The sequence below is a fragment of the Anoplopoma fimbria genome, chromosome 7, assembly GCF_027596085.1.
Source record: "Anoplopoma fimbria isolate UVic2021 breed Golden Eagle Sablefish chromosome 7, Afim_UVic_2022, whole genome shotgun sequence".
In the NCBI taxonomy this organism is placed as follows: domain Eukaryota; kingdom Metazoa; phylum Chordata; class Actinopteri; order Perciformes; family Anoplopomatidae; genus Anoplopoma; species Anoplopoma fimbria.
The window spans coordinates 1,193,920-1,221,836 of record NC_072455.1 but is presented as its reverse complement, the minus strand read 5'-3'; the positions used below and the strand labels follow the sequence as shown (position 1 = coordinate 1,221,836).

The 27,917-nt window shown below is 38.8% G+C and overlaps 4 protein-coding genes across 5 annotated transcripts; 1 reads left to right on the top strand and 3 right to left on the bottom strand.

The window, feature by feature from the left end:
* Positions 1–204: 204 nt before the first annotated feature.
* Positions 205–7,807, top strand: fgb (fibrinogen beta chain). The gene is made up of 13 exons (XM_054601116.1): positions 205–352; positions 1,274–1,294; positions 1,397–1,503; positions 1,971–2,073; positions 2,371–2,439; positions 2,577–2,691; positions 3,587–3,693; positions 3,919–4,033; positions 4,449–4,568; positions 4,691–4,813; positions 5,377–5,471; positions 6,296–6,486; positions 7,095–7,807. Exons 1-13 carry the CDS (start codon positions 269–271, stop codon positions 7,327–7,329), a joined length of 1,485 nt encoding a protein of 494 aa, XP_054457091.1. The 5' UTR covers positions 205–268; the 3' UTR covers positions 7,330–7,807.
* LOC129093198 (fibrinogen alpha chain) lies at positions 7,243–12,237 on the bottom strand. Its single transcript, XM_054601117.1, has 4 exons — positions 11,668–12,237; positions 10,784–10,967; positions 10,557–10,702; positions 7,243–9,795 (listed from the first exon to the last, which is right to left on the bottom strand). The coding sequence occupies exons 2-4, from the start codon at positions 10,839–10,841 to the stop codon at positions 9,487–9,489; spliced, it is 513 nt and encodes a 170-aa protein (XP_054457092.1). The 5' UTR covers positions 10,842–10,967; positions 11,668–12,237; the 3' UTR covers positions 7,243–9,486.
* A 485-nt stretch (positions 12,238–12,722) lies between these two features.
* Positions 12,723–20,573, bottom strand: fga (fibrinogen alpha chain). Its single transcript, XM_054601281.1, has 8 exons — positions 20,464–20,573; positions 19,391–19,495; positions 18,354–18,537; positions 17,475–17,620; positions 16,789–16,887; positions 15,895–16,059; positions 14,354–15,020; positions 12,723–13,762 (listed from the first exon to the last, which is right to left on the bottom strand). The coding sequence occupies exons 1-8, from the start codon at positions 20,518–20,520 to the stop codon at positions 13,077–13,079; spliced, it is 2,109 nt and encodes a 702-aa protein (XP_054457256.1). The 5' UTR covers positions 20,521–20,573; the 3' UTR covers positions 12,723–13,076.
* A 590-nt stretch (positions 20,574–21,163) lies between these two features.
* Positions 21,164–26,869, bottom strand: LOC129093262 (oocyte zinc finger protein XlCOF6-like). Of its 2 annotated transcripts, none has more exons than XM_054601217.1 (5): positions 26,779–26,869; positions 25,003–25,151; positions 24,027–24,542; positions 23,411–23,548; positions 21,164–23,270 (listed from the first exon to the last, which is right to left on the bottom strand). In XM_054601217.1, exons 2-5 carry the CDS (start codon positions 25,109–25,111, stop codon positions 22,015–22,017), a joined length of 2,019 nt encoding a protein of 672 aa, XP_054457192.1. In that variant the 5' UTR covers positions 25,112–25,151; positions 26,779–26,869; the 3' UTR covers positions 21,164–22,014. The 2 variants fall into 2 exon arrangements, with proteins under 2 accessions (XP_054457192.1, XP_054457193.1); XM_054601218.1 differs by having other exon boundaries at positions 21,164–23,267.
* Between the last annotated feature and the right edge of the window lie 1,048 nt (positions 26,870–27,917).

Below are 27,917 nucleotides of genomic sequence, written 5' to 3'. Positions count from 1 at the left end.
ATTATTGGATGATAGCGTTGTTGTTGACACACATCACATCAACACATTCCATCTTATCAGTAGACTCTTCCGTCCTTTTGCCCTTTTGTTCCTCCTCTAACTCCATGTTGACTCTGCAGTGACTCAGGCTGGGTAAACTGTCCCAGCAGCTGTTGACCAGTTTTTCAGCAGATCAATACGCGGATAAATACTGGGATCAGATCAGGTTTTAGGGACAGAGAACGGAGTGAAGGCTGAAGACTGAGAGGAGAAACTTTATCGACAGAGGATGATGAGGACGCTGCTGTGTTTGTGTTTGTGTCTGTGCGTGTCCTGGGCTCAGTCAAATCTGGATTATGACGACTATGGTGTGGTGAGTGAAAATCCATCCAAAAGTTTTAAAAGCTACCACTTCACTTCATTCACATTATTTAAATGTTATTTTTAAATATTTTTTTTACTTTTAATTGAATCAATCTAAGCATATTTTTATTTGTTATTAATTATGGATCTTTAATAAATAAGAAGCTATTTATTGTCTTATGGTAATATCACAAAATAACATCTACACATAAAAGAAAATAAAAAATGGCCAAAGCACTTGTTTATATATCATTATAATATTTTTTTTTAGTAGTTGTCTATTATTTTTAAGGCAAAAATGGTTTCTTTCAGACTAGTGGAAAGAAAACATTTATTACTTTGTCTGTAGATTTCTCCTAAATTCACCAAAAGTTACCATTACATAATGCCTCATTTGCATATTTAAACATAACATTTCAGAAAACTTATAATATAAAAACTAATTGCCTTAATATCAGTAATCAACTGGTGAAGTTTCATGTTGATATCTATTAGTTATTTTTTTACCCTATTCACCTGTAGAGTCTTCAACATGTATGTAATTTAACTAAACATATCTTTAAAGGACGTTTTCTCTAAATGAGTTTTTTCTCAGACTCTGATCCATAAATCTCCACTTCAGTAGCTCTTACATACACCAAACTTTACAGCTTCATTCCTCTCTATATTCTGAAGGTTTCTACAGAGGGGTTTGTTCAGATATCATTCATAGCCTGATTTATACAACATTTATTACTAAAAACATGGATTGTTTTCTGATTTATGGAGGTATAAAAACAGATATCCCAAAAAAATGTATTCTCTTTGTAAAAACCTTTGACTATTATATGTTGTATTATATGTTTTGCAATAGGCATTTTACACTTGAAGACACTTATTTAGTAATTTAATGGATTTATCTGTAACGATATTTTCCTTTTTTCTTCGACAGGACACCAAGCCGTCGTCACCAGTAAGTAGAATATGCTCACTACTTTATCTGTGTGGTGAATAACATTCATTTTGATATTTTTCATTCCTTCACCACGTCCTGTCTCCTCTTGTCTCCCCTCAGGCTCAACCAGGGGCTGTAGATGCTCGTGGTCACCGCCCACTAACGCGGGGCGGAGACACCTACACCCGTAACCGCTATGCCCCGCCCCCTATCAGCAGCGGCGGCAGGTACATTCAAACACATACACCTGAGACGGAAATAAAAACATATTCATTTTAATGTATTAATCGATTGTTATTCCTGATGCATTACTGTTTTATTTTAATGGTTGAGCTATTATGAATTTATTTAATTTACTTAAATTTTGATTCAATCTATAAAATGAGTATATGAAGTATTGAAACTACAGATGTCAGATAAATACAGTAACTACATTTATTTACTCAAATATTGTACTCGAGTATTTCCATTTAATGTGACTTTATGATTCATTTCAGAAGCAATTATATTGCTATATACAATGAAAACATCGTTATGAATATTATATTCCATTTCTGATGGGAATGCCACTTTTTCAGGTATTTAATACTCAATTTAGGTGTTGGCAATCCATCCAATAGGCGTTCAGATATTGCAGTTGTTGGGGGTCACTCAGAGGTCATGTTGGTGAGGTGTCTCTTGATTTCCGTCCCAGGTATCGCGGCCGTCCCACCCCAGCTCCGGTCGGAGGACAGCAGTTGCAGGAGAAGGTGAAGCAGCCGGATGAAGGAGGATGCACTCACGCCGCAGAGGAGATGGTAGGAGGACGCCAGCCCATAATAACCCAACTACTGATTTGACATGTTTGAGCTCAGTAACTGCGTCACGTCACACCTCACATATGTAACCTTTTCTTATTCTTCGTTTTCAAAATTCAAATTTCAGAGCATTTAAAAATATATATACATTTGTATTAATATGCATTCACCTGTCTGGAGCAGGTCTGATATCTGCCAATTGATTTTTCACCCATAAATCTGTTTATGGATAAACAGATTTCCTTCGTTTAGTCACTGAATCACAGACGACTAACCAGAGATTCTCTCGTCCATCAGGGTGTTTTGTGTCCAAGTGGCTGCGAGCTGAAGACCATGCTGGTGAAGCAGGAGAGGAACGTCAGGACGGTAAAAAACGGAATTACATATTTTATTTATCTGAGCAATGAGAGGATTTGGAGGGATGGATTTGTTGCATGGAATTCCTTTGCTGTCTGAGAACACATTGGGATTGACTTCCTGTTGAATACTTTTTTTTTTCACAGAGCATTAATGAACTCAAGCCTCAGGTGAATGAATTGACCCGGTCCTCCAACACCATCTACAACTACGTCAACGGCCTGTCCAACTCTCTGAGGGAGAGGCAGAGACTCATCAACGGTGAGCTCGGCTTCATTAAGCCTGAATAGATCCACGTGGAAGGTCTGATTCTAGGTCAGCCGGGTAATTTAGTTAACAATAAAATGAGAAAGGCTATTCCAAACGTTTTATTCTTCTTTGGGTAAAACTGTCATGATAAATCTGTCAGATACTTGTTTCTTTTTGAGGTTCCTTTATATGAATAAATTAATGACGAGTGACGAACAAAGTATTTCATCTACTTTGTTAACCTGTTTTATTTTTTTCATTTTATTTGGTAGGGATAGTGCACATTAATAAAGCCTTTCTAAAAATTTCCTGTGGTCCCTGAACTACACTTAAAAGTTTATTAATGTAATGCAGTTATTGAAAAATAGTTCAATAGAGTAGAAGGACCTCATGAATGATTAACCAATTTAAAAACATTGGTCAAATTTTATTTTTTTAAATATTTAAATTTGGGGAAAACATTCTCATTACATAGAAAGTTCATCGTAGTGATTTTGTGAAATTGTGTTGTTTGAAAGAATTGTAAGCAGCCAAATACATCAAATACATGAAGAGAAAAAATACAAATAGTCTTTTACAGGCACAAGAAAAAAACGATTTTTCTTAACATTGTTCCATTTGTCCAGTCTTTCCCTGAAACTCCCACATAATAAGATAAAAATAATAAAACGAACATAGATATACATCATTTCAAACGACACAAGCCGAAAACAAAGAAAGCTAATAATTTACCCATAACGATGATGGCTATTTCATATTTTCATTAAACCTTTCAATGGGCATACATTTAAAAAAAGAAAAAAAAAAGAAAATGCACTTCAGTGGTTTTGTACATTGTAAACATGTTAAATTGTTCCCTTGTGGACCTCCTCTAAGTCGTTTCCTATCCATCCCTCCGTCCTCTCAGACAACAACAGGGTGGTCGTCCAGTACAGCGACCGGGTGGAGGAACAACACGCCTACATCAAGGAAACGGTGGACACCGTCTTCCCCTCCAGCATCAGAGTGCTCCAGGTAAATAAGAGCCGACCCTCTTTTTAATGTTTTCTCTCAGAAATGTTTCTTGTTTTAAGTTGTAAGTAAAGCATCATCTTCGTCAAAATAGATGACGAGCTTGAATCTACTACAAAACAGACCGAAACACAAAGAAATGTATACAATATACTAATCTAGTGTATCCAAGCTTAAATACTACAAACACTAGTTATGTACTGTATCCAATGTGCTGTGTGGCTGCAGGGGGTCCTGGACAAGATCAGGCTGAAGATCCAGAAGCTGGAGAAGGCCGTCCAGCTCCAGAATGAGGAGTGCAAGGAACCGTGCATGACCAAATGTCCCATACCCGTGGTGTCTGGTAAGTGTGGTGCCCCCTACAGGTCGCAATGTTCAATATACGTAAGTGGCAACCTCTGAGTCTGAAAACTGAAGCTTTTACTAATGTCCACCAGGGGGCGACTCCTCTGGTTGTATAGAAGTCTATGAGAAAATGACTCTACTTCTCTCTTGATTTATTCCCTCAGTAAACATTGTAAACATGAGTTTATGGTCTCAATCTCTAGTTTCAAGAATTCATGAATATCTATACCAAATTAGATGCAGGTGTAGTGGGTAGTTACCTTGACTTGGACCATTTTTGGCCCTTTTTTATTGGACGGACAAGTGAGCATTGAAACCATCTTATAAAGCCATCTTTAGGAGCCAAAGCAAGTCTTGTTTTTGTTTGAACGCTAAAGGGAGACTTTATTCAACCGTTCTTCTGTTCAATTCAGGTAAGGAGTGTGAGGACATCTACCGTCGTGGAGGAAAAGACTCCGGGATGTACCTTATCCAGCCGGACACCTTCTACCCTCCATATAAGGTCTACTGTGATCAGACCACCCAGAACGGAGGTGAGAGTATAACTCAGCCCCCTAAACTTTCATTATATATTAGTTTGTCAATACTTTGGATATTTGGGCCTTTGGTTGGAGCATCTGTGTTTAAAAGAGAGCTTCCTTTTTCTTCTTCCCAGGATGGGTTATGATCCAGAACAGGATGGATGGCAGTGTCGACTTCGGCCGACGCTGGGACGAATATCGCCGCGGTTTCGGCAACATCGCTTTCGATGTCGGCAAGGGTCACTGTGAGGCTTCAGGTAAGACTTTTAATCTATGAAACCATTATCGGGAAGTAACAAAGTAAATTTACTTAATAGCTGCACTTGAATATTGAGGTACTTGTACTTTACTTGAGTACTTTGTACTACTACTTCACTCTATTTGTTTATTGTATTGTACTTTTACTAATCACCAAATAAATGTAAGTATTATTATTGATAAAGATAAAACTCAATTGATCCCTTTGTAAAATTCATAAGCTGCCTAGTAGTAAAAATAGTCAAATATAAGCCCACCATTTACCACCTTTATGCATCAATAGTTGTATTTCAATATAATAAAATACATGAATCTAAAATTGATCGTTCTGCATATTTTGTTTGTTTAATTGAACTAGTATTTTAGAGTATTTCTACACTGTGTTATAGAAACATTTACTTAAGAAGAAAATATCTTCTTCTTCCACCATTTGTGGAAACCATTTTGTGATCTAATCATGTCACTCATTCTTAATTTTGCCCGTTACCTGCATATTCACATACAGCATTATTCCTAAAATCTTTGGTTAACTGGAGTAAATCTCTCCTCCGTCCCGTGACAGGTGAACACTGGATGGGCAATGAACATATTAGTCAATTGACCAAGATGGGCCCCACTGAGGTTCTCATTGAGATGCAGGACTGGACAGGAGCCAAAGTGAGTCCCCAACATGTCTATTTACAGCAGAAATTATAAGCTGATCAACAGAAAGTTTATTTGAAAATATTTTTCTTTTTGGTTTAATTCCTTCTGAGCGAAAATTCAAAAATCTCTCATATATTTGGTTCTAAAAGTTGAAAAAGAAAAGTCATAGTATAGTATGTCGAAAAAAAGTCATAGTATAGTATGTGAAAAATCAAAAGAAAAAAGTCAAAAGCATGTAAAAAAAGTCATAGTATAGCATGTCGAAAATCAAAAGAAAAAGTCATAGTATAGCATGTCTAGAACAAAAACTCCCGCACACTGGCTTCTTCACTTGCATATAAATGTATTTTAGTCACGACGTTTCGGTGCAGAGACCTTCATCAGGTTATTTTACATGGAAGTGAGGATGAATGCATTTAAACAACATTTGGGGTTCGTAAAATTGGTAGACCAATCCGATTGCCCCAATCACATGACATCCACAAATCAAAACCATCGACAAATAAACAATCAATTTAAATCATATGTGGCACTAAAAGCCTACAAACATGAAAACATACACATAATACATAACATACATGAGGTATGTCTTCAATCAAAAACCACATAAAGATAAATATAGAAAAAAATAGTCATAGTATAGCATGTCGAAAAAGTAAAAAATAAAGTCATAGTATGTTGAAAAAAGTCGGAAGAATTCAGTGTAGTATGTCAAAGAAAAGGTATAAAAGATATATTAGATAAGATAAGATATTATGTTGAAGAAAGTCATAAAGGAGTTGTTGTCGAGCAATTCTTTTTGTAATTTAATTACATCTCCTCAACCTTTCATGTAGGTCCATGCCCAGTATCAACAGTTCACCATCCAGTCAGAGACGTCCAACTACGTGATGGCGGTCGACGGTTACTCCGGTAACGCTGGCAACGGTTTCCTGGAGGGATCCTTAGAACTGTTCGGTGAAAACCGCACGATGACCATTCACAACAGCATGATGTTCAGCACCTACGACAGAGACAACGACAACTGGTAAGCGCTCGGATTCTGGTGACGTCCACAGGAATCCAGGAAGGCCACGTGACGAAACCCGAAACATTTACAGTTCAGTTAACCAACAAGTCCTTCAGTGGGTTTGAAGAAATGAACAGCTAGTTGTTGCTAACGGATAACGTTGTGGCAGAAAACCAATGAAGAGACGCAGTTCTTGGAGTTTAGTCACGTTAGTCCGTACATGATCTCTTATATACCCTTAGTCTCGCCCCCCCTTACATCACTTTCAGCCAATCACGTCTTGTCGATTGGACCATGACAAAGCACATCTGTTCTTTCACTTGCATCTTGTTCTCCTTCTTAAATGTCTTAGATGTTAATCTCATTTCCCAACACTGTTTATGGGAACCGCTTATCTCCCTCATTCCCACAGATGATCTCATCAAACAAGTTATTGGGGTTCAACATAAGATGTTATATACAGTTGTGTAAAGTTGTATATTAGATAGATTTTTTCTCAACAATAACAGGCTGGCTAGCTGGGAACATGCAAAAAGTAGTCAACATAACGTCCTGCATCAATGTCTTCCCTTTGGGTATTTCCGTATATCCTAACACCTTTCTTTGACCCTGTTTCCCTTCACCAGGAACCCCGGGGATCACTCTAAGCAGTGTGCCAGGGAGGACGGCGGCGGCTGGTGGTACAACCGGTGCCACTCGGCCAATCCCAACGGCCGATACTATATGGGCGGAGCCTACACAAGCCACATGGCCAAGCATGGCACCGACGACGGCATCGTGTGGATGAACTGGAAGGGGAGCTGGTATTCGCTCAAAGCCATTAGCATGAAGATCCGGCCGTACTTTGCTTCCAGCAAATAATGTCGGAGAGCGCACACACATAACACATACAGGAAACCGCCACAATAAAAAACACCAACGTGATGTGTCCCAACTGAGTATGGGGTGTCAAACAGCACCTCTAGAAAAGCTTCAAAGCTCTTTGTAGCGTTCGACTAATATTCAAGTGTGTCCTTTATGTTTAGCTGTAACCTTTATGTTGATGGACACGCACATTTACACGCAACTGACACGGAGTCTGGGCGCCTGCTGCTTAAGTGAAAAAGAACTGAAGAAGATGAAATTTGTTTTAACCAAATGATGCAGCATGGAGTTTAAAAAAAAAAGAGAAATAGTTTAAAGTCAGATAAACTTGTCACGTCTACAGATGAAGAGAAGCTGGTTGTGAGTGAATGTGTTGTGACCTCTCTTGTAATGTGTGTCGTCTTCAGTGTGACCAACCAGGACGAGCTGACCTCAGCTGTCCTCCGCTACTCAATAAAACACATTGAGGAACATACTTTCTGTCTGGCTTTGGGTTTTTTTTACTGCACTTTAGGAACCGTAGCAAAGAAAATGTTCTCACCACAAGTCGGTTTTAAGTCCCTGCTGAAGCTCCTTCTTGCTCCTGCCTGTCAAAATAAAAGCATAAATAAACATATCATGGAGAAATATGCAAAGAAGCAAATTTGGTTTCAAGACAAGTAAGAACTCAGCACATGAGAGCTGATCAATACAAGTGAAATGATCTATTCATACGTTTTATTAGAGAAATCAAAGACGTTGGCCATGAAAGCTCAACAAACTGCAAATTAAGAAAACATCTTCACCAACTTCACAACAATTCAACTACAGACACATTTAGTGTTTCTGAATGTGGTTGTGTTTTCTCTATTTGCAGTGCATTTATTGTCAAAATGGTGAAGTTGTTTTTCTATCATTTCCATTCATCAAACTGTTTACAACAAAGAAACTATTGAAAAATAATCAAGCAAAATAGGACAAGAGTGAGACAAGGTGACAGATTTGTGTTAAACTGTCTTTTATTAACCGATCTGTGAACAAATAAAATAAAAACAACATGCAGTGACTTTGATACAGAAATGTCTGTTCAGTGTTCTGAAAGTAAATGTTTCTGTGGATATGAATAAAAGAAAAGAAAAAAGAGGAGTGTGTTCTTTATGCATTAATATTAAACTGTGTTTAGTTATTGAACAGATAAGAAAATAAAATGTAATTTAATAACATTTAGGATAAGAGCATTTGAGATCAGATAATATAAGATAAGATTATTGAAAATAAGGTTATTCAAAATTAAGATAATTTAGGATAAAACCATTTTGGTCAGATAGTTTAAGATAAGATCATTTAAGATAAGAGAAAGTAATTAAAGGTAAGATAAGATCACACAAGATTAGATAAGATGCATTTAAACCTTTATTGATCCCCAGAGGAGCATTACAGCAGCACAGAAGACAAAAACAAGAAATCGGGACATAAAACATCAGAACACAACTAAGGATACATAAAATGAGAGGTACAGTATAAACACCTAGTATTAATGTAAACAGTGTACACCAGAATAGGTTTTACTGTGATCAAGTAATGACCTGTGTTGTCTGTATTAATACAGCAAAAAATAAATATATTATTGAAAAGTATGTGGTTAACATTATACATATTTACATAGTATAGTGGTGTAGGAGACACTGTAAGGTATTATAGCGGTGTAAGTAATATGAATGATAATATTAACAATAATAATGATAATAATACTTTTATAATACAACAAAGTAAAGTATACCATGTTTTCCATATTATCTATTAAAGTATAATGTATATTAAAAGTAATAATAATACTGCTATGGTATGGTATACTATGAAATTAAAATTAAGTAATATATAAAGATATAGCAAATATAGTTGCTATATTTGTGCAACAACATGCAGAACCAGATAAATAAATATGTTATTATTTAATCTAAAAATGGGAGAAAATACTGTTTGAGATGTTTCAGGAATACATGTTTTGTTCTGAAGTAAATCTTTTGTTTACAAATAAGAAAAGAAAAGACATAAGAAGGTTGTGACATTGTAGCTGTAACAGAAAGTGTGCACGTTAAAGGGAGCGTGATGCTCTACATAAACAGAAATATAAACTGTGTTTATTGGAACAGGCCCTGACTTCCACGTGAGCCGTCAAACCTGCCTCAGCTCCTCCACGACGACCCGGTTCTGTTCGATGTCCTCAAACTGGGTCAGCAGTTCTCTCCGGACCGTCGGGATGGTCCTGTACTCGGCGGGCGGAGCCGGGCCCACGTCTACAGGCTGCAGCTTCACATGTGGGACGTCATTGGGAGGCGGAGCCAACTTCCTACTCCCGATGAGAGTCTCCTCCACCTGCTCCATGTCGGTTCGGAGCGTTTGATAGCTGAGATGATCGACGCTGAACGGCAACACCAACCGGCAGGACCCGTAGCAGGCTCTCAACTTCATGTCAATGTCCACCTGGAGACGTACAACAACACTCATATTATTCCCATAGAAGTCAATGTGGTGGACTTCTTGTGGTTGGATTTTATGTAATTCTTCCTAAAGCTGCGTTAACAGATTCTTTTGAGGTTTGCACAAGATGTAAACACAACACAGACAAAAAAACACTATACATACATACTTACTACCACCTTTGAGTTTATATGGCTAAGAAGTAATACTTTAATACTAAGATAAGATAAGATAATCCTTTATTAGTCCCGCAGCGGGGACATTTACAGGATTACAGCAGCAAAGAGGATAGTGCAAAACAAGAGACATAGTAAATAAAATAAAAATAAAAACAAGATCAAAATAAGTATTATAAATAAGCAGATGAGCAATAAAAGACAGTAAAAACAGTAAAGAACAGTAGATAATCCACAGTAACTGAAATATTATATATACAGACAGAAACTATTATACCTATTGTATTGCACAGTGTATTAGTGTATTAGTGTCATGTGGTCTACTACTGTAGTATGTCAGGAGTATTACTGTAGTTCTTTCACTGCATATTATCAAACACTTGTTTATCTCCACATCCAGCAGCAGTCTTTGTGTTTTTGTGACCTGATGAATGCTCGTCCAATATTCTCTCTCTTTTAGCTCTGTTTTTGGTCTCCACCTCCTCCTGAGGGAAATAGCTTTCTCTTTAGCTACTAAAAGCTCCCCTATGAAAGGTGCTAAAACGCTCCGTAGAGCTGAGGGCCGTCCGACCTCTCGTCTGGTCTCACCTCTGTCCGGTACAAGTCCTCCATTTGTTTCTGGACGTTGCCGAGCAGCTCCTCGAGTTGCAGCGTCAGCCGGGATGACCGTTTCCGTAGCGACGTGAGGTTCCTCTCCAATCCTTCGGCGTGTTCCACAAAGTTCAGCTTGGACACTGGAGACGAGAACTGTGTTAATCAGCCTGCGTTACTTAAGTCACCCCGTCTTCCAGAGGACCAAAACCTTTCAGCCTCACTGTATCTGTTGACGATGACCCTCCGGTTGTAGCTGTAGATGCGCGTCATCGCCGTCATGGACTTCTCAGACGCGTCTTCGTACGTCTTTGCCTTCTTACAAACCTTCCACAGTTTCTTCTCCAGCTTGCTCTCCGTCTGCGAGATCAAACCCTGGATTCTGCAGCCAGAGGGGCATTTAGAAACCTGTCAGAAAAGGAAGACAAGGGTTAACGAGGGTGTGGTGGCGGCCATTTTGGATTCTATCATCCAACTGAATGGGCGTTATCAGTGGTTTTCACCATTCTAATGCTCAGAAGGGCCAAAATAAACTAAAGGGTAGCACAAGATGCTAAACCAACACTGACATACTATCATCTTTAAGTTTATATGGCTAACAAGTATTACTGTATTTTTTCAGTTGTACTACTACAGTATTCATGTGAATCTTCAGTAGAATTCCAATATTCCTTCAGAAGTATTATTGTAGTTTTACTGTGGTCCTTCAGTAGTATTGCTTTAGTATTACTATAGTTATTCAGTAGTATTACTGTAGTATTACTGTGATTCTTCATAAGTATTATTGTAGTATTACCCTGGTTTTTAGTGTAATACTACAGTAATACTACTGGTCCTTCAGTAGTATTACTGTAGTATTAATCTAGTTCTTCAGTAGTATTACTGTGATTCTTCATAAGTATTATTGTAGTATTACTCTAGTTTCCAGTAGTATTACTGTAGTTCTTCAGTACTGTGGTATTACCGTAGTATTACCGTATGTTTTCACTTAATCAATTTAAGAAACTAAATACTTGTAGCTTGAAAATATCCCTGAAAAGTAATAACTGAGTGACTGTGTGTATCACAATCATCTTCCATGAACCTCCGTGTTTTGGACGTTGCTCACCCAGTCGTCGTCTGAGCACAGAGCACCGGCTGCCGTCGCTCCACACAGTTGCTTCCTGTGCGTCCGGCTGAGATCGGACGGCTGTCGGCCATCTTGATTCTGCTGCTTCAGCCTGGAACAAACTGCAAACAAACAAACAAACAAACAAACAGATCTGTGGTCAGTTCACCCTCAACTGAGCTCCAGATCAAACATGGCTGAAGAGATAAAGAGTGAGCTGTTTTTAGAGGACAAAGGTCTCATGTTAATGTTTTACAGCTTAAAAACAGATTCTCTGATGTGACACGAACACCTAAAATACTTTGATTTAACAAACTGCATCCAATGAACATTTACGTTCTGGGATAGAAAATCATCCCCACCGTCTCTCCAACTGATTCTTATGATTTGTTCTCGTCAGCGTGGGATTAATCTTTCCTCTACTTGTCATTTTATTTAACTTTTTTCCTCAGGGCTAAAAATATAAAATGTCAAATGTATAAAGTGAAATGCTTCTGTATTTAATCTGCTTTTGTAAATGTTAAAATGTCAAATGTTTACTGGTGAGATGATGTTAAATGATTGCATTAACAAACCATTTTTCCACAATGAGAAAAACTTTGAAAAATGTAAAATTTGTGAATATAAAATGTTCTTTTACAAAATACTGCTTTTTGTTAAATATGATTCATGAAACCAAAATGTATAGGAAAGATAATTCATGACTTACCACAACTGTTTATTTATTTGGATTTCTTATTATTATTTGAAATATATTATGATTCTATTCACAGTCACAGTGAAACACATGATTAAAAAAGTGTCCAAAATAAATAAGAAATGTCCTCATTTTTGATCAAAATAACAAATTTAAGTAAATAAGTATGTGAGGGGTTAAACTTTTCTGCTTTACTTTACTTCTGCAGACGTGTTTGATGTTTACACACTCTTTTTGTATTTTAATGTAGTTTTACTTTTTATTTTAATTATTTTAATTAAAACATTTCCAACATAAAAATATAACCGATGTAGTGTTTTTATGTTGTGGACTTAAATAACAGCACAAACCACAGCAGTTGAAGTGAACATTGAATCTTTATTGATCGAGCAGAGTTCAGTCTTTGCTCCGTACACAAGTTTGGCAACATCGGGTCTCGTTCCAAGAACACCGGTGAGATAAACAGGTCGGTGACATTTACACAGAGTGATGACAAATAAAATAAACACACAAAAACAGACATGTCGACACACCGACGCCGTTTGAGTTTTGAAATCTCAGAATGATTAACGGACTGATCGACAGTCTGAAGGTCTGAGGGCACTTTTGATTTCCTGTCTTGTTGTTTCTTGTTGTTTTTTATGTATTTAAAAACACACTTTTATGTTTTTAAATACATAAAAGTGAATATTTTATGTGATTGGATGTCCTACTAAAAAGCAGCCGGTCGGATAAACATCCTGACGGTTTTCAGGCTGTAGTTGGGCGGTTTATACGTCGCCCACACGACCCCGTTTGCGACCTCGTTGTTCCCCGGTTTGAACGCTCCGTTATAGTAAATCCCGTTCAGGTTGGCCGACTGACAGTTGTTGAACCACCACCCGCCCCCGTAAACCTCCGCGCAATTCCCCTCCGACCTGTCGTTGTCTCTGTCGAAGGTGCTGAACTTCATCCCTGCGTGGGATGCCAAAGGGCGTCCCACCAGGGCGTCGCCGGCGTCCCCGGTGTACCCGGACACGTGCAGCGGGTACCCCTCCTCCTCCGGGCCGACCCTGATCGTGTACTCAGCGCTGGCCACGCCCCCTTCCCAATCCTCCAGCTCCACCTTCAGCATGCTCTCGCCCCGACTCGTCAACAGGTGGAGGTTCTGGTTGCCCAGCCAGACCTCCCCCTTGCCCCCGGCGTCGACCGAGCCGAACCCGCCGCGGTACTCGGCCCAGGAGCGGTTGAAGCCCAGCGCGCCGCTCTCCCTCTGCTGGACTAGCAACCACCCGCCCATTAGCCCCTCCTGCTGGCAGTAAACCAACACTACCTGTGCGGAGTCCGTGCCGCCGGGTTTGATCGTAAACAGGCCGTTCGATTCCCCTTTCAGGTGGTTCTGGTGGGCCTCGACACAATCTGCGAAGAGAGAGGGGGGGCACAGCGCAGACCGGCAGTTAGCTTGGACCGGCTAGCTGGAATGCTACTGCAGTGATAAAAGCGCTAACGGTCACTTTGTCGGGAAACTCCATTGTTGTTTAATTCTTCTCACGAAACTCGACGTAAATTTTTCGAGCGACAAAACTACATATAAAGTCAATGCGAAGACACGAATAGACGCAACTGAATAACAACAATACCCAAAATGTGCCTCATTCGTGCATACATTTGTAAGACGCTTTGTCGCGTAAGCCAATCAGCCAATTGTTACAAAATGTCATCATTATGTTGGTATTTCGGCTTCCCGTTAAACGGTTTATTGCAATTAAATCACAGCAAAATCTGTTTATCTTGCTTTTTTTCTACTCAATGACCCAAAATACCTCAATAACAATAAAAGACTTCATACTGATCTTTGAGCTCTAGCAACAAACAATAACAATCGCTGTGTTCACTTCATGTTTTTGGTACATAAGGCTAGCTAGCTGATGCTAACGCACGCCGTCTAGCTGAGCGTGTGCCGCTGTGGGCCGAGCAGGTTTCTTCACTCCAGGGTGGATGTTTTGGTACCTGTTCCTACATAACCGGCCTGCCGCTCGGTGCGAGTGCTCTTCACACTCCGGGCGTGGAAATCGGGGACGTCATCCTCTGCGGCGTCCCCCCTGAGAAGTCCGAAGTCACCGCCAAATGCATCCCCCAGCAGAGATTTGGTGTCTAAGAGGCTTCCCTTGCTACCGTCGTGGACGGTCTTGGTCCCAGAAGAAGAAGAAGAAGAAAAGGAGGAGGAGGAGGAGGAGGAGGAGGAGGATGTTAAGCTGGGGAAGAAGGAGCTCATCCCTCCTCCATTGGTGTGGTCCGTCAACGCCTGGCACCCGGGGCCTCCCTCCATCACCACCTCCCTCCTCTCCACAGGGCCGTCCTTCGTGGAGACGATGTGCGTTTTGATGGTCCTGGTGCAGCTGATGCTTTGGGTGGACACGTGGCTTGTGCTGGGATATCCAGGGCCGCCGCCCATGTCGAAGAAATCGCCCCCGATCTCGGTGATGGATTTAGAAGGGGTGGAGGAAGAGGAGGAGGAGGAGGAAGAGTGGGTGGAGGAGGACGATGAGCCTGAAGAGAAGGCAGAGCCTGAAGAGAAGTCAGAGCCTGAAGAGAAGTCAGTACCTGACGGCTTGGAGATGGTTGCCGGGGAGGAGCTTGAGCCCTCCTGCTCGAGCATCAACTGGACCATATGCACCTGAGAAAGAAGAAGAAGAAAAACTTAAGCACAAGACGTGATGATCTCCAGTTACATTTGTGTGAATTATGGGCTGGATTTCACTGAACCATCATCAAGCAAGGTTTTTTGGAGGGAAATTATTGATATGAGAACTCAACCCGTCATTTCTTAAGTGATGATGGGAGGACGACCTGGAGAAGAGGCTTCAGATCGCACTAACAGGCTACTTCAGCTAAGCTAACGGGACAAGTTAGCTGTTAGCGAGCCAGTGTTAGCAATATTTGAACGTAAATGTGCAGAAATGATCAGCGTTCTACTGTTTGGAGATCCGCCGTCCATCCTCGTCCTCCGCAGGTAACGCTAGCAGTGCCATCAATGAGAGATAATCGCTGAGATAATTGATTAGCTGCAAATTTGTTGTAAAGATTTTGGAACTTTTGTTTTGCTGCTTAAGAACTATTCGTTCACATATCACAATAATAAAGCAATGTTGATTATTTTCTTAATAATCGTCTTATTTTCTCACAAAATAATCGGAAAGAACCAATAAGAGTATCGATAAGGAACCGAGACGATACCCATCCATCGTTAGCAAGCTACCGTAGTTAGCTAAGGCACTAGCTAGCATAATACTGTTACCATTAATGCAAGTGGAAGACTGTCCAAACGGTTTTGCTTAACTTAACATTTGGACAAAATGTGGATCCAACCTCACAGCAGTTTTTAGGCATTTTTTGGGTTGTTTGCCAGCAGACAAAGGTGACAAGGAGGCACCTTAAACCAATACAAGACGTGGGCGGGACTTAAATGCGCTCTAGCCTAAAAGTGGGCGGGGTTATTTTGGTGCCTTCACAGTCCGAGAGACATCAAACCAACGTAAAGAGACCCTCACTTCGGGGAACATGTTTTCTCTCTGCTCTCCCACCGCGACGCCGTCCACTTTTCCCGACTTGTAGATGTCATCCACAACGACGCCCTTCATCGGCCTGCTCTTCATCACGTACAGCGTCCCAACGGACTCGATGTTCTGAGCCGACTGGGAGTCCAGCTGGTTGACCTGGAGACGGGGAGAGAGAAAGTGGATTCTTAGCAAAATAACGGATATTACGAAAACTAACATTTGTGGACAAGATGGGTGAGAGATCCATCTGTGAGTGGGAGAAACCTGACGAAGCGTCTCTTTTTTCAATCAACCACTATTTGTGAACACAAGTGAATAAAACCACAAGTATAGACATCTCTCAATTTACTTTTTGGCAGGTTTGTGAATAAAATTCTCTCACTTAAGTTCATTATTTCAAAATTGTGCATGGACAATGTAATTATTACTTCCTTAATGTGGAGTATTTCTGGGTGAAACCAGTGGAATACAAGACATGAAGCATGAGATAACAAAAAATGTACTTCCTTCAAACATAAGTATTGCGGTTACACAGGTTTGGACCCGAGCCCAACAGATTTTTTTTGTCCATTTAGTGGACATGGCTGTTTGAGAAAATGGACAACAAGATAATCCCCTAAAATAAACCTCAATGAGTCCAAACTATATATAATAATCGACAAACACGACCCTTTAATCTCATTTCACTGTCACAAATTTAACCAAAGGCTCCTTTTCAAACTCTTATTCTTTAAAAAAATATATCTTTTAATTCCCTTGAAGCTATTTACTCTGTGCACCTATCATCTTAATATAAATATGACACATTTAAATGTCTTCTTTTATGTGTGTGTGTGTGTGTGTGTGTGTGTGTGTGTGTGTGTGTGTGTGTGTGTGCGTTCTCACCTGTTTCTCCAGTGCCACGTAGCTCTCGTGGTCCACCTCGTACTGGCTGTAGCTCCGGCAGGATCCTTTGCAGGAACGGAGCTTAATGTCGATGTCCACCTGACAGAGGAGACAATAAATAAGAATGAATGCTTCCTGTTTATTAAACGAGGGAGTTTTTGTTTCACTGTAATAAAAATATTCTGCCTTTGAAATGTATGTTTTAGGAGAAATCAGCCTTTTTAATTCAGCTGAAGCTAAAACTACATTTTTAAATGACAAATACAATAATGATTGAGAGAAACAACAAAAGCTTATCTCATGCTAATGCTAACTAGCTTAGAAACTCAGCTGCCACGCCAGTTGTGGTTAAACTATTTTGAAATAACACATTTAAATGCATTAAAATGGAAATACATTTGTTGTGTGGATTTACAGAGATTACATTTAATTTATCAGCTATGGTTTTTAAATAATTGACTATAAAATATGATTATTTATCAATAAATATAACGATATATATATTGTTTTTAAATGTAATCCTCATTTAATCTGACTCTCTCATTTTGATTAAGATCTCTCATCCAAAACGGACCTTCACAAAAACACAATAAACAGCAATTTAAAAAACTGCTGTGAATCCAAATTCTAACACTGTAATCTTTAGTGTAAATACGTGTATTTTTGTCCCTGCCGGGTCTCCGTACCTCCAGCCTCTGCATCTCCACCACCTGGTCTTTGACCCGGTTCTTCAGCGCGGCCAGGACGCCCAGCTGTCGGTCGATCTTGATCTTCATGTTGGTGATTCTCTGACGGAGACTCTGGGCCAGGTCGTAGTAGTTGTTGTCGTTACCTGGAGGAGGAAGGGAGGAGTGGACGGAGAGTATTTCATATCAACTTCACTATAAGAAATACTGTTAACCGTCTGAACCTCAAGCAGTTTCGGGGTATTTATTTTGCTCCTGTCACATTTTACTCTTTGTAATCTTTATTTTCTACTACAATATGAAAGTCCTGCTCCTCTATGGAAACAGAACAATCATGAATAGAAGTAGAGAGAACTCAAACATTTCTTTAGTGCAGAATAACACAGTTATAATGACATAAATCATTAAAAAGGATATATTATATATTAAACTATTTACATTTTTACAGCCTCTCTGCTCTGTGTTCAGCAGATTTTTTATTTTTTTTTGTCACATGACTGTTGGTCTCAGATGAATCATGTCTTCTTAGTTTCACTGATGGGCTCAGAATTTAATGTTTTTTACAGAATCTTGCATGTAGAATACATTTTTGGTGAAAAAACAAAATTTAAGCTACGTTTCTTTTCTGTAGGAAGCGTTCGTAGCACCTGATGTGTTCAAGGACTGTCTGAAAGGACAGTTTTTACAGCTTTTGGATGTGATTAACGGTTTCGTTTTGGTGATTTGCTAAAAGAAAATATACTCTATCTTGTCGGGGGGTTTTGGGGGTCAGAGGGTTAACTAACTGCCGCCAAGGAAAACCCTACGAGTGACTCAAAGGAAACAAACAGAGAAGCGTTGGATGGAAGGTTTATACGTTGGGATGAGCAGAGGACTGACCGGTGTCGAGGGTGAGTTTGTCCTTCAGGATGTCGTAGGTCTGTTTGGTCACCTGGTCGGCGGAGCGGTGCTTGCCCCTGTATTGATCCAGGAGGCTGCGGATCTTCTCGATCCTCTTCAGGGCGCTGTGGTCGTTTTGGTCCATCAGACCCTGAATCCTGCAGCCCGACGGGCACTTGGGACCCTGACGGAGGAGACGGAGACGCTTTAGCTCTTTATTAATGCAAATAATGAAGTACGAACGGGAGGGGAAGAGGGAAGGAAACGTCAGGAGGATAATGATAATTAACAACATAAATAATTACATTATATCTGAAACTAAAAGAGGAAAATGAGGAGAGAATAGTTAAGAAAAAAGACATTCCAGCTGGAGACATCCTAACATTTCTTTGTGATAAAAACACAAAATAGAGACTTTAAATGTGTTTGCTCATACTATACTGCTGTACAAAAGGATAATCATCATCTTTTGCGTCATTAAAACCTCTAAAAAACACTTTATATTGTAATTACTTTGCTTTTGCATCTTTTGCTTCCTAACAAAACCTTTTTTTTTTTTACCTTTAACAAAGCTGTAGCGAAGTCAAAATCCTTTTTCTGCCGTAAAAATAACAATTTAGATTCTGAATATGTGGTGAGTTTTTCCACAAAACACCTTTTTGGGAATTTACGCCGCCGTTTTTTGGAGCCATGAGGATAAATAAAGTGTTATCTTCTTTTATCTTATCTTATCTTAAAACAGTGAAGCTGCTGAATTATCCCAAATATCAACATTGAACAAATAGAAATATGTTCATACTGGACGTTCTTCTTAAAAAGAAAAGTCTGACTATATTGTATTTTCGCAACGTAGTTTATACAACAAATAAAAATCCTTTTGACAACATGATAAAAAAATACCAAACATCTGCATCTTAAGGTAAAGCTTTGAAGAAAATTCTCATCATTCGTGTTTTCCGGCTGCAGATAGAAGAAAGAAAGAAATCCAGAGGATCAAACTCTGGGACTATGATAAACCGATGAGATGAAGCCGTTACCCATTGGTCGTCTGTGCAGAAAGGCCACTCCTTCTCTGGGGCACATTTATCAGATCTGGTGCCGGGCTCCACCGGTCGGTTTCCTCTGGGGTCCACTACCCCGGCCTGGAGACAAACGGAGTATAAACAGTGACATTTATTTTAGGATTCTTTTATAATTTAGTTTAGTTTAAGATAACCGTGAGCAAAATAAACACATAATAAGTATAAATTAATTAACGGTTTTGAGCTTTTTCATGCATTTAAATCTAGAATTAAATAAAGTGGTTCAATCCTTGAATTTCTTTAGGAGAGTAATAACAGTGAAAAATAAATTTATATATATATATCATACTGCTGTGACTGAGAATATGAACATTGTGATCATTTGGATTTTAGCAGCTGGAAATTAAAAGAGTAAATCAACCTACTTGCTAGTAAATGCATTATTATGTGTATTAATAGCATTTAAATACCATTTAATTTAGGGTGTAATTAAATAAAGTTCAGTTTGTTGTTGTTATTTTTTATTGGAGGGTGGCTAAACCTAATTTTTTTTATGTATTTTCGGAGTAAAATAATAATATAGTTAAATAATATAATTTTATTAAGAATAGTATTATTATTTTTTTTAGGAACCAGGTTGAGAGTATGTTAAGTGTGTAATAAATAAAATTACAAAGAGAAATAAATGTATTTAATCATCTGAGATTTGAAAAATACTACATGTACATATTATTATTACTATTAAAATCATTCAGATAAATAATTAATTCATACATGAAAATATATATTTAATAATTAATAAATTAATCTGAAAATTAATTTAAAATAATAGATAATTAATGCAAAAAGAAATACATTTAAATTGGAAAATGAAATAGATTAGATTAATAGGGGGATTAATACAAAGTAAAATAAATTAAGAAATAAACTGAAACTTAATTAATGCCTCCTTTTGGTACATTTAATGGCATTTTCATTAATTTATTGAGGAATTTAATTGTTAAAAACAGCTAACGGGTAAATCAAGTAACACAAAGCAGGTTATATTATAAATGTTTAAATACAAAAATAGTCGTGAAGTTTCTCACCAGAGTTGAAGCCACACAAACGGCGGCGAGACAGACGAGTAAGTTGAGTCGCTCCATCTTTGTTCCTCTCGTTCTCCGTCTGCTGAATGATTCTCCAACGCCGCTGTCCGCTCATTTTCAAGCCTCCTGAGTTTGGTGACTCACGGGGTCAAAGGTCAGTGACCTCTGCTGTCGGCACGGATCGATACAGAGGCTGTTTTCTGTTTGTTTTTTGTGTACTGTGTGTTCACAAACTCAGCTGACTCACTGCAGGATTTACTGGTACTGATAACGAATGTTCTCTCAAAGCAAACAAACTAGTGATGACAAATACGAGACGTTTCACTTCACTTGTATACGAAGCATTCTGATAAATGTGATACTGGGACATGGCGCGTGGGTTGTAACTGGAATATTTACTCATGTAGGAAAAGAAACTTCTCAAATAGAACTGAAAAATACAAAACATTCTAATTACTGCCAAAATATATTACGTTTTTGAAGTTGTGGCAACTAAACACCAAACAAACAAACTTTTATCTCCTCAAACGTTAAGATCCAAAGTTCATCAAAACCATCAGAAATACTAAATATATTGTTATAGGAATTTATAGTGTTTTTTCTTCTTCATAAAAACACACTTTTCAAATGATAAGGAAACAAAATATTGTATTTTTATGGATTAAAACAGATCTAGTCACTCTTAGTTTTAATGCTGTATAATAATCTTAGAGCTAGTGTTAAGAAGTTAAACATCATAATTCATCTCTAATATCTATTTTATATTAATGTGAAAACATCTCCTTCAAACTACTGGATTTATTCTAGTTTATCACCAACACTACATTTTACAGATTACATTGAACACATCATGAAAACATTCTAATTGACCTTCACCCAATACTCATTTTCATTGAACAGAGCCTGAACGCATCATAATGTAACTGAACTGAACCTTCGTTTGTTGGCCGTTAGCGGTGTTGCTAACGTTACTAGCTCTCCTGTTGGTTTAAACACAGACTGGTTGTTTACAATGTAACATTATCAGAGATCAGAGACTAGAAAAGCATAAATGAAGCCCTGATCTCATTTGATAACTAAGATAAATAAGTAACAGTCTCAGTAATTTGAAAGTCCTCCAACAACGTTATAACGTTATGTTTTAGCAGCTGGCTATTTGCTTAGCATGAAGACTGGAAACACGCGTGACCAGTTAGCTTGGCTCTGTCCAAAAATGAAGAAATCTGCCCATCAGCACCTCTAAAGCTCAGCAATTAGGGTTCATTGATTGCTAGTTGTAGTCAGTATGGTTTGGGGATTGACTTTTTAACATCCTTTGGGCTCCAGCAGGCACCTCACCTCACTGATTATCATGTTATATCTCAATGTGTCAAAAATCCAAAGTGTAAAAATGACAATTTGACCTTCATACAGGAGGTTTAAACAGAATATTTGAAATTTTAGAGGCAAGTCTTTATGCTAAGCTAAGCCAAGTTAAGCAGTTGCTAGAAGTCATTTTTAGACAGAGATATACAGTTTCTCCATTTCTAGAACCCTGATCTCCAGAGTGTCCTAGTGTTTCTTGTTGTGGGTGAGTCGGTGGCTGGAGAGGTGCTGCAGCAGCCTGAAGCCCTTCTGACAGTGTTCACACTCGAAGGGTTTCTCTCCCGTGTGAATACGTGCGTGCTTAGCGAGGTTGCTCTTGTCGTTGAACTGCTTCCCGCACACTTTACAGGCGTAGGGTTTCTCCCCCGAGTGGATCATCTGGTGTTTCTTCAGGTTCACGGCCTGGGAGAAGCACTTACCGCATTGGGGGCAGCGGTGCGGTTTCTCCGGCGTCTCGTTACCTGCCAGTATCGCAAGCTCAGCGATGTCCGGCACGCACGGGGAGCGGCGCGGCGGTTTCTCCTCGTGCGTAGACCGGTGCGTTTTCAGAGTCGACTGATTGGTGTAATCCTTCCCGCACGCGTCGCACTTGTACGGTCTCTCTCCCGTGTGGCTGCGCTCGTGGACGACCAGGTGCTGCAGGAGCCGGCAGCCTTTGCCGCAGAATGAGCAGCGGTACGGTTTCTCCCCCGTGTGGATCATCTTGTGCTTCTTCAGGTTGTTCCTGACGCTGAAGGCCTTGGGGCACATGTTGCACTTGTAGGGTTTCTCTCCCGTGTGGGTGTAGCGGTGCGCCGCCAGCGACATCTGGACCCTGAAGCGCTTCGGACACAACTCGCACTGGTACGGTTTCTCTCCCGTGTGAACCCGCTCGTGCTGCTTCAGTTTGGCCAGATGCTTGAAGGTTTTCCCGCAGCAGCTGCAGCTGTGCGGTCTCTCCTCGGAGTGACTGAGCATGTGGATCTTCAGGTCGCCCTTCCTGGCGCAGCTCTTGCCACACTGCTCGCACGTGAACGGTTTCTCCCCCGTGTGGATCAGCTGGTGAAGCTTCAGGCTGCCCTCCCTCCCAAACTGCTTCCCGCACACCTTGCAGCTGTGGCACTTCTCCCCCGTGTGGGTGAGGAGGTGCTGCCGGAGGGTGTGAAACAAGTAGAAGCTCTTGTCGCACAGCTGGCAGGCGTGACATCTCTCTCGTGGAGCCTCCTCAGATACTTCTTTGCCTTCGTGGTTCTCACTGCGCACATGCAGCCTCAGGTGGCGTTCAGTCCGGAAACTCAGGCTGCATTCGCTGCATGAATACGTCTCATTCGCTGCACCTCCCCTCACGCTGCAGTGGTGCAGCTGGTGTCTGGTGAGGTGGCTCCTCTTGGAGAAGGATCTCCCACAAGGATCACAGCGGTGACGCCGGCGTTCGGACTCAGCTTCCTTCAGCTTCTGCTCTGCTTTGTTTTTCATCGGTGGAGTCAAAAGAGAGAGAGAAAGGGAAAAAAGAGCGAAGAGTTATATTGAACAGTTTCTCTGTATTTGCTGCATGAATACGTCTCCTGCTCTGCTTCTTCCGACTCTGGCGGGCTCGTCGTACCTCTTGTGGCGCTGCAGTGGTGCGACTGGTGTCTGGTGAGGTTGCTCCTCTTTGCGAAGGATTTCCCACAATTCTCACAGTGGAGATTGTGGCGTTCGGACGCAGCTTTTTGCTGGTTCCCCGCCACTGTGTTTCCATCTGAGAGAGAGAGATAGACAGAGAGAGAGAGAGAGAGAAGGGAGAAAAAGAGTTAAAACTCAAAGTTTCTCTCCAAGATTGTTTTTACAACACTGAGTCAGTCGAACAAACGATGTCTTCTTTAAATAGTCGACAAAACGACACCGTTTATCACAGCCAGAAGCCGTAATAATTGTCAGATGTTCATCTTTCCGAGGGTCCTTGAACACATCACATGTGAGGAATGCTTCTGCCAGAATAAGCAACCGAAACGAAGCTTAAATTTTGATACTTTACCCCAAAAACATTTTATTCTACATAGTGTTTAATTCGCCACAAATAAATAGTTTGAAATAACCAGATTCTGTAAAAAACATTAAATTCTGATGTTTCTCCTCAGAGAAACTATGAAGCCATGAAGTCATGTGACAAACAAATCTGAGAAACTTCAGTCTGCTGAACGCAGAGCAGAGAGGAGAGACAACGTAGGAACATTTACCTCCCGGCTCAGATGCTTCTTCCTCTTCCTCTTCCTCTTCCTCTGCTGTGACGGCGTTCTCTGAAGGTCCGTTCTGTGATTCTGCATCCGTTTCCTCCTGACGTTCCTCAGACTCTCTGCTGAGTTTGGTGGTTTTGAGGGACTCTGATAGTTGGTAGTCCTTTATGAGCCACGTCACCCTGTCGGAGGCTCCGCCCCCTTCACCCTTAAACACCACGTGACTCGTCTGCAGCTCACCAGTCCCTTTGGTTCTGGTTTCCTCCCAGTCCGGGTCTTCAGCGTCCTCCTCTTCTACCTTATAGAGGTTGACCTCTGCTCCGGTGTCGGCGCCGCACCAGACCGGGTACCGGCCAACAACCGGGTTCTCAAAGTAGTCTCCCGCCTCCTCCTTTAACTCCACCTTGATGCTGACGTGACTCTGCTGCTCCGCTGCAGCGTCCATCGGACCGCTCAGTCCCGGAGACGTCATGCAGTCCACCAGGCTGACGGAGAGCCGCCTGGGGCCGTTTTCAGGAGCTTCACATGCAAGAAATGATGTAAAATGAATATAAAATGTGCATTAATTCTACAGTTTAACCATCAAAGTGTGAAATAAAGTTGTTTTAATTCATTGTTAGCTTATAAATGCTGTTATTTCCTATCTTATTTTAATTTATCTTATTACCTATGTGCCTTTTTTGTGAGCACAAATGGAAAATAAATGCACATGTGTATCATCATTACTCATCATATTTATTTATCTGAATTTAGGTAAAGGCTAGTAAAATAAAACATCAATCTCAGTAACAGTACAAGTACTAAAACACATCAGTAATGAGTATTTTTATAAGTATAATATATCTGCAGATAACAAAGAGCAGTAAATACCACGAGATAATATATATATATATATATAAATAAATATATATATATAAATATAAAAAAATAAAATAAAATAAAAAACATGATAAATAAGCTGCATCCCCTTTCTGCTCACCTTCGGGCTCCGGCCTCACAGCTGGTCTCGGGTCAGTGGGGGTCTTCATACAGTCCACCAGGCAGACCGACAGACGCTTGAAGCCCAGCAGAGAGAGAGAGGACGCCATGACGCGTCGACGCTCAGAAGTTCATCTACTGACGGCCGAGCTGAAGGACACGAGATCAACACGTCACGTCTTCATTTAGATTCATATGAGAGAGATTTGTTTTGTTATTTTTAAATATATAGTGTTTGTTTCTGGGTTTTAATAGTGTTTAACTTTGTCTTGTTTCTATGTGAAGTGAAGCACTTTGTAAAAAATGTTTTTAATTGATAAAGAAGTTTATTATTATTATCATTATTATTTTTATTATCCACAACCACAATTAAACTAAGCAGTCATCTATTGATTTAACTGAAGTATTCACGTCCTTTAATGCAGTAGAAGTACAAGTACCACTGTGAAAATACTAAACTGCAAGTTAAGTACTGCATTCAAAACCTTGTTGCAGTAAAAGTATATAAGTATACAAGTATGATCAGCAGAAAAATATTTCCTGTCAGTAATTTACTTTTATATCTGTTTTTTTAGGATTAAGACGCGCAGATTTGAAGCTTTTGTTAAAACGTCTGTTTTCATATAATCCATAGTTTATTAGTTATATTAATATAATATATATATATATATATAAGATAACTGCTTCCAACAACTAAAACAGTTTCAAGCCCACATTTCCCTGAGAAAATATGTTGTATTTAATTGCAATGTCTAAAACCAGGAAAGATGATCCACAGGATACATTTTTTATTTAAAAGCACAAAAATATTAGTCTTAAAATATACAAACAGTGCCAAAAGTGTGGTATAAATATAATAAAATAACATTAGGATAAGGATTATAACTTTTACTGTATTAATGTGTTTATCATGTTAATGTTGCAGGTGGTTGCATTTTAAATGTGTTCATATATATATATAATATATTATATATAATGTATAAAATACATATATAATGTATAAAATACATATATATATCTATATAAATATATATATATATAAAGATATAAATAGATCTATATAATGTATAAAATACATATATATCTATATATCTATATATATAAATATATCTATCTATATGATGTATAAACACATGTATCGTTAGTGCAGTAAAAGTACATTAATCTCTGATATTTGGTGCAGTAGTAGTATAAAGTATATATAGTAGTATACAGTATGTATATATACATATATATATATATATATATATATATATATATATGTATATATATATATATATATATATATATGCATATACTGTATACTTCTATGCATAAATATATATATATATATATATATATATATATATATATATATATATATGTATAGATATAGATATATATATATATATATATATACTATATACTTCTACTGCATAAATATATATAGATATCTATATATATATATATATATATATATATATATATATATATATATATATATATATATATATATATATATATATATATATATATATATATATATATATATATATATATATATATATATATAGTAGAAGTATACATATATATATATATTTATATAGATATAGATGTATATATATATATATATATATATATATATATATATATATATATATATATATATATATATATGCAGTAGAAGTATAAAGTAGCACAAAACGTAAATATTTTCCCACGTGAAGTAAAAGTACTCTAAGCACGAGGCTAGCTTTAGCTTAGCATTAGTGAGGCTAACGCTAGCTGCTGTGTTTACCTGGAGGTGAACTTCTCTCCGTCTTTGTTCAAAGATAAACAAACTAAACACGGAACGAACCGAGAGAAGAGACGCGATCAATGGAATACCAGCCTGCTTGTTTACTTCCGGGTTCCCTTGACGGACTTGTCCGGTCAGCCAATGGGATCTGAGAACGCGTAGAGGAGGCGGGCTGTTTCAGAGATTCTGCGCCAATCGCAGCGTCGCTTGTTTACAAGGAGACGGCAGCTCGTTTAGGACAAAAATAAGACAATACGCGTTTTGCTCTGAAAAGGTTTTCTCTTTAAATGTTTTATTTTACTGGGTATGTTTGTATGTATTTGTTGATATTTTTTTGTTTTTATTTATTTTGTTTATATTTTTGTATTTATAATCTGAATCTGCAAAGTATGTCTGGATATCAAAGAGATATTGTGCAATAAAAAAATACAATATTTCCTATGAGATGTAGTGGAGAAGAGGTATAAAGTAGGAGAAAAAGTACCTCAAAATCTGAATTAAGTACTGTTGAGTTAATGTACTTATATTCCCCCACAGATTTATTTTTCTTACACCATTTCCTCTTTACTGATTCACTGTTTTGTTGATTTTATTAAGTCTTAAATGTTTGTTATCATCTGTTTTTATTGGTTTTTATTTAAGTGCATGTCCAATTTTGAGCTGCTTAAGTATTTTAAAATCTACTAGTTGTTGCCACTTAAGTAAAAGCACAAAATACACCTAAAAGTGCAGTATAATAATATTTTAGGATCATAATTATTGATGCATTTATGTCTTCATTACATTAAAGTTGCAGCTGGTTAAAGGTGGAGCTCATTTTTTAAATATATATATTTCTTAAAATGTACCCATGCCATGTAATGTTAGTGCAGTTAAAAGTACATGTTACCCAAGTATGACTTTACAAATAAGGAGCATTTACATGCAAAGACAAGACAGACACATTGAAATTAAATCAAACAAACAGCAGGATCCAGATGTTTGTCTCTCCTGCAGCACAGGAAGTGAATGAACCTCTTTGCTCCTCTTTGCGTTGCTCCAGCCCACCACCACTAGACGGAGCCACGTGATCAGTGCTCCTCTCTTCACGGTGGCTTTGATTTAAATTAAAACCCTAAAGCAGTTATGGGGCTTTTTTT